We start from the raw sequence: 11,593 nt of genomic DNA on the forward strand, positions 1-11,593 counted from the left end.
GGTTCACATATAGCTTAGTGGGCCTTCCCTGGTAAAATATTAAAAAAAACAATAGTTTAGTTTTATCATGGGACCTTTTTGCTCGGATCAAAGTATGAAAATTAAGAATCGGTTCTACCCTTTCTGGCAATGAAACGGGTGTTAAGATGTTCAAACACCAGATTTGAAATCTTTTGAAAGAAATCAAGTCTGCATTGATCACACACGCTTAAGGTGAACATGAAAACAATCGGAGCATGTTTGTTTGCATGTTCACCACAAGTACGCGTGGTGAACATGCAATACTTTGATTCCTTGCAATAGCTATACATGGGGGTGCTTGAACATCTTAACACCTGTTTTATTGCCAGAAAGGGTAAAAACCGATTCGTATTTTTCACAGTTTAGTGTTTTTTAGTTTATCGACGTTACTTCAGAGGTGACCTGTCCACGGATCGATGCTGCCACCACGTGGCGAGGCCTGTCATCGTAACACCACCAAGTGCAAGAAGCGCCCCCCCCCATCCCTCCTCGTGCATTGCTTCTGAGTCTTTTTCATTCCACGGCAGTCAAACTTTCCGAGCTTGCTCTCGATTTTTCTCTGGACGCAGCCGGCCAATAAGTCGCACCGACTAATGACCACAAGGCACCGCGTACAAGAAGGAGGTTGGTACAAAAAAATGAACTGCTTTAGCCCAACTGGCAATAAAACAGGAGGTCTTAAGATGTTCTAAACTAAACTACTTTTATTTTACCAGGTAAGGCCCACTGAGCTATACGGCTTTTTTTCAGAAGCGACTTGGTCCTAAACAATAGCTCAGCGAAGTGGCTCATGTGGAAATTTATAGCAGCCAAATGCTCTAAACGCTTGATTCTAAATGTGGAGGGAAAAACCGGAGAACCCGGAGAAAAATCAACTCAACCACGGGGAGAGAGAGAGACGCGCAAACTCCAAATATACAGCAGGCATCACGGTCGGGAATGAACCCACGATCTCCTGTATACCAGGCGAGGTAGTTAACATCTCACTACCGCGTCACCCCTTACAAACACCAAATAGATACCTATTACAAAGCACAAAGTCTACATTTACCACACACACTTGTGGTAAGACGTGCAAACAAATATGCTTTGATGGTGTATGCATTGTTCTTGAAACTGATTAGCCTACAACTCTGTCATGGCCTTATCTCACCGGTGCTAGAGACCATCGGCTGCCAATAAGCGAACAGTAGAAGGACGATCATGGAAATGCCGAAGCATTGACAGCTCGAATTAAGCAGTTATATCTTGTAATGTGCCTTGTAATAGGCGTCTCTTTCGGGTTTGAACGTCTTCACGCCTCCTGCATTATTGCCAGAAAGGGTAAACCCCTTTTTCTTTATTATCTTCTTGATTCTGTCAATAACGGTCGCACATCGATATAGCTGCTCGAGGCTTGACCGACTTGGGAGTCTCAGTGACTTTGCGTTTTGTGTAATGGTTCGCCCACAGAGATGTGATGAAATGTCAACATTACCGGTCTTTATTAAGTTTTAAAAAAACATTTTATTTCGTCTCGTTCAATTCTGCCTGCTTTGTTTTGTCACTTATTTTTTCAGTCGCGTTTGCAGTGTTGTCAGCGAGTCTGTCAGAGCGCACGTAACGGTAGCGTACAACTCGCATGTCATTTACATAAATTAGGAAGGATGGAATTCATCACTCTAGTCGTAGCGTGTATCGAGAGAATGTGACGAGCCTATGTTAATCGATGATTCGATGCGTCGCTGCCGGTTATTATATTATCATCATTACCAAGACTTCCAAGTCTGTTGTAACAGGCAGCTCGGAATGCGAACTCCTCATGCATGTGTTTTAATCGCGCGCGTGCGTCCCCGTCTCGTCCCCCTTCTCTTCCCCCCCTTCTACCCCCCGCATCGGCCACCGCCTCCCGTGCCGGATGCTTCAGTCACGGGAGTTCCTCTCGGACTACTACAGAGAGCAGAACGCGGAGCTGCTGAAGCTGCTCAGCCGCCTGCGCTACCCGCTGCCCACGTGGCTGCGCGACGAACTGCCGCCCCCGAGGCCTCGCCCGGACCCCCACAAGAACAGATAGCAGCGAAAACGCCCCCCGCACTTCCGCGCCGATGGTTCGGTCCGCACCGCGCGCCTCTGAGCCGGGGCCTGGCCCATTGCCGCTGAGCAGGGGTGGAGGGGGGGGGGGGTGTGTGCGGGGGGCGTGGGGGGCGCCGCCAGCTGGCCCCGTCGTTATTTGCACAGATACTTTTTTTTTCCTTCCCCCTTTTGACAGTGGGTGTCGTCGCTTCTCGTCTGCGGCCGAGTCGGCCGCGTGTGTTCTGATCTTTCGGTTTGGAAAGATTGGGATTTCCTTGGGCAATTCCTTCGTGTACATTGTCGGCGTTGGCGCAAGCCGGAGTACCCAGAGAAAACCCAGCCGGCACGACGAGATCAAGCTGAAAAGTGCATTGAGATAAGTCCGCTGGTTTGTGGCGGTACACCAGCGTCACTGGAACATCAAAGGCCTGGAGGATGGTCCCCGCTGTTCACGCCGCTGCACCTCACCGTCGCTCTTCCCCTCTGCCAGATTCCCGCCCGCTTGGCGGGCCACGGGTCGCCGAACCTCCGGGTGCCGCTCCTAAAGCGCGTCTCGGTGTCTCGCGCCCCCTTCCATCCTGCGCGCTCGCTCCACCTCGTCAGTGAACCCGCCCCGCCGCGTCGGGTTTCAGAACGTTCCACTCTTTCTTTTATTGCGCCCTGGAACGGTCAACGCGAAGTGTCGATTCGACGACTCCACAGCGACCGTTGGGGATAAACGCCGCGGGCTGCCTCTCTCTCTCGCTCGCTTGCACGAGGTCGCCCGACGCTCGTGGAGCCCAAGCCAAGGTACCCCGATGGGACAATGCAATATTCCAGTTGCGGCCTCATTGCAGGCATTGGCTTCCTCTTCTCATCTCAGCTGTGAATATGTGAATATTTTTTTTTTTCTTTGCCGAGTCGGCCCTCATTCTCGATTGTCGTGGTCTCGAAAGCCGTGAATGCGATGGCCTGGAGCATTCGGACTTAGCGACTGCTGCGTTCAAGGACCAGAGACGGTTGCACTTGACAACAATTGTTGCCGACAGGTGTAAATAGAGCCCCCCTCTCCGATGTAAATATGTGCATAGTTGTGCAGACCATGGTGCAAAGGTCATAAAAGGCGATTGTAAATGCTGACGTGCAAACCTGTCTCTTTATTTGATGTCAGAGTATTGTTCTGGTAGCTACACAAATTTCCGGGTTCAAGCCTTTGAAGCCACTACTTTTTTTTACAGCTGAATGTGAAGTCGTAGAAAGTGTCTCGGTTTTCATCTCTGTCACTGATTACTACACACACACACACAACTGTTGCCATTAAACTTCGGGTTGTGTTTTATTTAATTGTGCTGTAGTCCTTTTAATTATCCACCCAGGGGAAGCCTCAGTGAGTCCTCCATACTCTTATGATCAAGAGGGCCCTGCGTTTGGGATGTTTGGCCAGTTCATTTTTGAGCGTACATTAGCAAGTATAGAAGGAGTAGGCCAGAATTGCTTTGGAACATCCACAATATCACAAGAAGATAACGTTCGAACTCGACTACAGAGATTGACCATCGTCTCTTCCTTCCGTCATATCATTATATACTCCACTGCCCCACACAAACAGGGCTCTTTATGAAATGGACTGTGACACTTTTGTAAATCACCCAACCGCATCGGGATTTATTTCGGCAGCATTTAAAACAAAATTGCGAAGGTGCTCGCTGCCTGCATCAGCGTGCTGTGGCGGCGTGTGGTATTTTTGGCCAGAATTGTCATGGTTTTTTTTTTCACGTAAGCTTCATATCCACCCAACATAGTCGGTTCGTTACGACTTTAGCACACGGGTGTGGTGGAGAGTAAACCCACTGCAGCATTGACGATTCGAGCACCGTGATGTTTCGCCGGTGATTGCAACCAGCCTCATCAGGAGACAGTCACAATTGTGGAGAAACCCCTTCCTGTTTCGATCTTAAATAGAGGGATAAGTGAATTAAAAAAAAAGCTCTTATGGGTGATATTGGTCGCGAAAGCTTAGTGTCAAACTGACTTCACCTCTATGGGGAGGATACTTTTTTCCCCCATATATTTTTCTTTCAAATTTTAATTTAAGTTTGTTTCTTACCCCCCCCCCCCCCCCTGCAGTTGAATTAATCATCCATTCGAATCCCACTCGAGTACATTTCAGATAAATAAATAAATAAAAACGGCCAGCCCAACGCGAACGGAAGTTAACAGTTTAGCGGCGTTGAAAAAGGGGACGCGAATTGCTCGCGGCTGGCGGTAAATGACGTGGGGACGATTGAGCGAGTGGAATCGAGCTGCTGCCTTTGCGTGGAAATGAGCCGAGCGGCGTTCAAAGTGGGGGGCGGGGGGGGGGATCACTCCGCATTGCGCGCGCGGTGATTTGGCGGAATCGTAACTCTAAACATTCGCCCCGCATGTGGGGAAAGGGGTCGCTGTGAAGATTCATGTACTCGTGATAAGGCAACCGGACTTCTCTCACGCTCACTTTTGTTTTCATCTTTTGCCTTGTGGAGCAGTGACGTGAAGCTGGCCAACTGGTGTGTGTGCGCATTACAGGGCCACCACTGTCGCCATGCTGCGCCGTACCCTTCCGGCTTGTGCTCACAAGTTTATATTCTCTTCTTCATCATCATCGGCTGCAAAAAGAAAAATGGGTTGTTTTTTATTACAAAAAAAACTCAACTTACCTGTAATTTTTTTTTTTATCGACGCAAACACCTTAACATTTAATTTTTAATATTTTAATGTAAAGTTATTTAAAGAGATCATCTCTATACAAGATTTGTTTTCAAATCTGAAACAAGGTGCATAACAAGAATCAGTTTCAAGTGAACATATTTTTCGATGTATTTACAAGCTAAATGGTTGTAGCATTTCAGAATCACTGCTGGTGTACAGCTGCTTTGTCAATCCACTGGTCGACTAAGGCCTTGCCATGCCGGTCATGAGGATAGTTTGGCCATACCTCACCGCACTGGTTAATGCGGGTTGGTGAACAGCTGAGATCCAAGGGATCGGTTCAAATATTGCCAGCCGTGGCCAGACATATGTCGTTGTCGGCCGGGAATCGAACTCAGGTGCACCGGGTCCGTAGCGCAATCATGCTAATCGCTGCCCTGTCGTTTTTCCTAATGCGATGCACGAATGTTCTACGCTCTGCGTTGAGTTCTAGCAGCGACGCCATCACAAAAACAACATCCTCCAAAAATTGTTCCGCCAAGTTGTTTCAAAGTCATAAGAATAATAACAAAAATATCTAAAATTATTGCGATCCTTAATTTACCCAGGTAAGCCTCGCCTAGTCTTAAGACTTTATGTCGGGCTCTGCATTGTGACGGATCCTTAATTGGTGTTGCAGAACCAGGCTGTCCACTCTTCCCATCGCCGATCCCCACCCTAGCGATCGGTGCCCCCGCTACTCGCCCGCGTGTGTGGGAGAACACACGGCCTCGTCACCATCGCGACAGTGTGCCACCCTGCCGTATTTATCTGGCTCCAGTGTAAATCTACCCCAACCCCCCCTTGCCCCCCAATGTGTTTTTAACGTTCCGCCGTGGGACAATAAGTATCGTGGTGCAATTTCCTTTTTTTTTTTGAGCACTGACTTTTTGTATATTTAGAATCGATGCAATCTGTGTATATGAGCATTTCATTATTTCTTGGGAAAAGGGAAATAACGCTTGGCAGCTGGAGATGTTTTCGCTGTCGATAAAAAAAAATGTTGGTTCGGTTTCAGTTCTCTGCTGAACCACGACTGTGGTTTTGTCAGCGAGGTTAGGCATCTTGTGCAGGCCTTGATATCAGCATAAAGTATACCTGTATACCGAAAGCAACAATAGTATTATAACGCACATTTGCAAGAGCCGAGAGGGCGGCCGTTTTCACGGAACACAAACGGGACGAAAAAGGAACGGACTAAATTATTACGCGAGCACATTCAGCGGTGTAAATAAAAATAAAGCGATCGCGCAGCACGTGACGTCGTTAACACACGTTGGCCCAGCGGCCGGTTTGTTAGTTGCCTGTGTTGTGAGCGCGGTAGCGTAGGAGCGCCAGGTGGGTTCCCAGAACCAGTCTTATCTGTACGGACCCCTATTTCCACCGGCGCATCCGAGCCGTGCCAGCGCGGGGCCTTAACGTTACGGGCGGTTTTCCACCGGCTATTCTTTGTCATGCCGAGCCACGACCAGACCGCCGCTACGCGTCCGAGCAAAGCGCCGTGCGGGGATGGGCCGGCGAACGACGCGTTCGTTTCACGCGACGTCGTCAGCCGGCGTACTGGCGAGGACCCCGTGCCATCGGGTCATCGCCCCCACACTCGTTGTCGTTGCACCAGACGTCACCGGTGCCGCAGGTGGTCAAAAGCAAAGCCTGGGCGCCTGCTCAGCCGCGCCGCGGTTGGCTCGGCACCTCGCGCGGCACGGCCACGGCGCGTGGGTCCTCTCTCGGTTGCGCAGTGGAAAAAATTGTGGTCCGTGTTCTCATGGCCACGGGCAACACCGCACCCCGGTTCGTTTTGTCCGGACTCCCGCCGCTGTGGTGGTGGTGGTGGCGCTGTTGTTGTTGTTGTCGTCGTCTTCGTGGTTGCTCGTGACGCGCGCCCCGAGGGGTGACGCTTTCGTGTTTCAAGATGTGCCAAGTGTGCTCAAGTTCACGCAGCCAGTCGCTCGCCGGCACCGCCGCTTAGAGGAGGGGGGGGGGCATTAGCGATGTTGGAGAGAGGAGGGGGGGTCACTTTTAAACATTTTAATTGGCCTGCGATTATGGATTACTCCAGGTCTTCGTAACGTGGCATAATCCCCTCCCGTATTTGGTGCTCGGAAAAATGATGTTAAGTTATTACTTAAGTGACAGTTTTATTCAAATTAGCATGCGTTAGGTCGACTTAATTTTCAAAATCCTGACACTGTTATGATTGTGGGCTTTGTACACCGTCATGTTCTCGCATTTAGCCAAGCTGCTGACAACCTTCATTTGCATTATTGTTTTGTTAATTATTTTGAGTTGAAGATTTATTTTTTTATGAACAGAATAAAAAGTAATCAATTGGCGTACGCTAAATATAAATAATCTGAATTTTGATTTAAAGCTTTCGTGACTGCAGTAATTCATATTCTTAGTTTTTTCTCTTAAACGTGACTTTACCGAAAAAACTAAGAATATAAATAATCTGGTTATAAACTGAAAATAGTTTAAAGATATGCCTTTAGTAATCTGATTATAGTGATGGATTACTTGAAATATTATTTGCCAACTGGGTGTGTACCTTATGGGGAGCGGTAGTGTAGCGGTTAGCGGTGACCCGAGTTCGATTCCCGCTCATGGCCAACACCAGTGGCAATTATCTGAAACCTGTTCTGGGCCTCCCCTAGGTTGACTCAGCCTCAAATGAGTAACCTGGTGCGGTGTGTAAACATCGCCACTGGGGAGACAAAGGAGGCCGGTTGTGGTGTTGGCCACCCACCCCCTCGCGTGCCGTGCCGGCCTTAATAGGTGCTCACTAACTGCACTTGCCCCAACAGTCTGTTATGGCTAGATGACTAAATCCAATAAATGTAAAAAAGAGAACATTTTACAAAAACCATGCACAGGACCGACCGTGGTTCCCCCCCTTTGCAAAGTCACGTGGTCAAAATCTGATTGAATAAAGAACATCCGCTTATCGATTTAAAATCTCTCGCAAATGTTAATCTCATTTAAAATTCCAAACGGATTTTTACAATTCAAATCCCATAAATTTGGCATTAAATTCCTGCGATGATGCCATGCAATCGTATATAGCTGTGTGCATATGCCCTGTCGTCTCCTTAAAAAACAAATTCGTTGGGTTGTTTCACATCAGAGGCTGCCCTCGTTTTGTCGCTAACGCACAGTTGACAAAACTCGGGACTTTAAGGGCACGCGGCAGTCAAAGCATCATCCGCATTGCAGCTTCAGTTATCACGTTGGAGCGAGGGCAAACTTCGTTCAGCCTCTTGAAATGGTGCCACCTTAAGTTTCGCGTTACTGAATAGTCGAAAACTAAACTTGTTCGGCAACGGCTGTGGTTTCGCGGTCAGAGCACAGGATTATTCTACTCCATATCACACGAGTTACGTCTTAACAATCCATACCGCCAAAGGTCTTGGCATATTTAGTATACATACGCTTCCTATGAGACAGTGGATGGAAGTTACACAGTCCCATAGTCAGGCTTGGTTGCTGTCAGATATTACAGAATTTTTTTCTCCCAACCCAGGGTGAGGGGGAGGGTTACAATTTGGTGAGGTTCGCCCTCAATGGGAATTTGAATAAATAAATAAACAATTATACACGTAACTTGGGGTTTGTGAAAGGATTTCGGGAAAAAGGAAAAAAACACGTTTATGCATGGGGTCTAGTGCAGTTTTGCATAAAAGCAAGGTTTTTCATCCAATTACGACATACTTACATCCTGTAACGGCCGCTAAAATATATATGGTGCAAATTGATCAAATTGCTCGCAAGTTGCTTCATTGAGAGAGCCACATCACTACCCCCCCACCACCAGCACCACCCCACGACTGATGCTCACTTGCTGGCCAGTGCTGTGGCGACAACCATGCTTTGTGCCACACACAGGGGCAGCTGCCACAGGGGGCCCCCTGCCACAGCAGGGCATTTGTGAGACGCACTGCATGGAAAGGCGCGGTGTCAATGTTAATGGGATGATGCTGCTGCCGATCATGATGATGCTGATGATAACATTAACACTGCATCGTCCCCCGGTCGACTTATCCGCTGCCGCTGTCGCACGAAATCCCGGTGAGAATCTGAAGAGAACGGAGCGGCAACACTAGGCACATGTTTTTCAACACGCCGAGACGCACAGTGGATGTTTTGTTCTTTCTTTTAGTTCTTCATCTTGCCTAGAAGTCTAGCGTAAGTGTTAAGTAAGTTAACACTGTCACGGTCATTCATATTGAATGAGTTAGAGATGTAGAGAAGGAGGAGTTTCATTTTCTGGGTGAAAGCCAGGACTTTATATAAACTGCTTTGTTTATAACTACAGGGTTTTTTGGGGGGGGGAAATGATGTTTGTGCTTGATATTGTAACGAAAAGCCTTGTAGCATTTTATTTTTCAAATATTAATCTGTTATGTTGCCGTACTGGATGTTATGTTTTACTCGTCTCAGTGATGACCAAGGTGAACGTTTGGAAATAATTTGAAACGGTTGTCACACTTGGGATCTTTAACAAAAAAATGTTTTTTTTTAAACAATCGTGATGTTTTCGTGTCTGCAATTTATCGTCTCGTATCTCATTCGTAATGGTGATGGGAAGACGGCCCACAATGTGGTGGCTAAAACAATCTCATTGTTACGAAACAATTTCCAAGGATCCATTTTTTTTAAATCCAACTGGTTATATAGTATTTTTGCCGATAAAAACTAAAGTGTTACCGTATTCTCTTAATTAAAAGACACCTTTTTCTCCCGCTGTATTTTAAAACAAAAGTTGCGGGTGCGTCTGAAATCCGATGGCTGGGCGTGTGCGAGACCAGATATTCGTACCTTTGTTGACATTGGGCACAAGTTTGAGATGCCCCCTTACTTTCAAGGCCGTCTCGTAATATGCAGAATACGGTAACTTAATCAAGCTCTGTAAAAAAATGTTGTAAGAATTTTGTCGTCACTGTCATATTGCCTTTTAAATTGCCAGTCGAGTGAACGTGCCCTGTTACCGCGAAACAAATGAACAATTAATAAAACATCACGACACTGTGACCGTAGTGCTCATTTCAAGTCCGGCGTTGATTGGGGGTCACAAGCCAGCATTTGATTGGCTGTGACGAGGCGAGTGCGCGCGACCTTTCACGTCATCTTCCCCTCTTGTTTCAGTCTCAAACGTTTGTGTCCATGCAACCGTTAAAAGTTGTTTTAAACAGTTTTCGTAAACTAGAAGTGCAATGTCATACCGATGCGAATATAGACGGATGAACTGAAATGTGTAACTTCAAAGGAAACGTGTCCGGTGCAAAGCAAAGACAACAAATATTGTATTTAATTCCACGTGTAAATGTTAGTTTCGAAGTCTTAATATATTTATAGCATTACGTGAATTAGTAACTACAATGATGCTGTAAATTACGTAAGAAGTCTTAAACATAACCAGTAAAAAAATGGCTTCCAATGTGTCTGACTGTACAACGAATATAAGTCAAATCGTGCTAAATTGTACAAGTAACAACCTTTCCATGATGTGAGTAAAAATGATGAGCTCAAGTAAAGTAAAAAAACGAACAACACAATGTTTACATACGTGTTTCATGTTTCCTTGTCATCGGCTTTCGCCCCTCCGTAGTAGAAAGTCGCGCTCCCGGGAACTTTGGCGATCAATTAAAATTTTAATCGATCTCACTTTCGAAAGATTCATTTTATCCCCCCCCCCCCAGCCAAAGTTGCTTTGCGCGCTACCAAAGACGTCCTCGATTATGTTTTTGTTACCGAGCCAGATCACCTGATAGGACTCCCTTTTACAAACCTTTGCCATATTAAGTACTTTACCGTTGCCAAGACAACAACAAATGCGAATTGGCCTTATTCTGCCAAACCGCTTAATAAAATATATATTGTACCGTATTAGCGTTCTTCCCTTAATACGGGCATTGCGTTATGGGTGGTGGACTCCTACGTGCTTAGACCGTCCCAACGACAGTGCAACTCCCGCTTGTTACAAAACATCACAATCCTTGTGTAATCTCCGTGCATGAATGGAACCCCCCCCCCCCCTTCACGGCTCCCAGCTTTGTTTTTGCGAGTTCTCGTTGGCTTACGATGCCATGCACACTTGTTGCAGTTGCATCTTAGGCCAAAGCACACAAACGCTGGCTGTAAATACACGAAAGGCAGAACGGCCCCGCAAACAGCCTGAACAGACTTTTGGGGGCAAGCACCGTTAGCGAGCACGTCTTAAGACCAGAATGTGTTTTTGGCTTAAGATGCAACCGTTATGGTTACGTGGCGTGGCACACCACACGCGCGATCACTTTACGGGATTCCAGGGCTTTGGGATGACGACTTCCCTTTGCCGTCATTCGAGGCTGGGCTGTGCGGGCATCGAATTCCTTAGCATCCTTTGGCTTCGGCACATGTGGAATGACGGCTAGCACGCGTCTAGCGATTTCTCCGTTGAGTGTTGGGCCGTGTGGCGGAATTGCCTGCCGCGGTCCGCGCGACGAGAGCCAAAACACTGCCACTTTGAGAGAGTTCGGAAGCGGCGAGTCGCTGTCGAATCACGCGTGGTCCTTCTAAGTCCCCTGGTCGAAACAAAAAAAGGCTTATCGTTGCAATTCAGTTGTAAAAGCATTGTGAACAAAGTGCATGGTTTTCGCTAATTTGCTAGTCTGTGAAGATACTAAACAATAAATATAGCATTAACGAAACGTCACTCGTGTGTTTGTGTTTCCTTTCAAAACCCCGTGTGTCGAAGCGTGCACACCCACGGTTATGACACCCGCGATTATGAAATGTTGGGTATTTTATCAACAAAATGAGAGCTGGAGGACAAACA

General features: G+C 47.1%; 1 protein-coding gene across 1 annotated transcript in view; it reads left to right on the forward strand.

Annotated features, from left to right (window-relative positions):
• Positions 1-11,470, forward strand: part of LOC116951028 (bifunctional heparan sulfate N-deacetylase/N-sulfotransferase 2-like) — an 82,429-nt gene extending 70,959 nt beyond the window's left edge. Inside the window, exon 14 of the mRNA XM_076073378.1 lies at positions 1,928-11,470. Coding sequence (XP_075929493.1) covers positions 1,928-2,074 — 147 coding nt within the window. The 3' untranslated portion in view covers positions 2,075-11,470. The remainder of the gene's footprint in view (positions 1-1,927) is intronic.
• The last annotated feature ends 123 nt before the right edge of the window (positions 11,471-11,593 follow it).

This window comes from Petromyzon marinus, chromosome 41, assembly GCF_048934315.1.
Source record: "Petromyzon marinus isolate PM22_M1 ecotype Great Lakes invasive population chromosome 41, UKy_Petmar_22M1.pri1.0, whole genome shotgun sequence".
NCBI classification, from domain to species: Eukaryota; Metazoa; Chordata; class Hyperoartia; order Petromyzontiformes; family Petromyzontidae; genus Petromyzon; species Petromyzon marinus.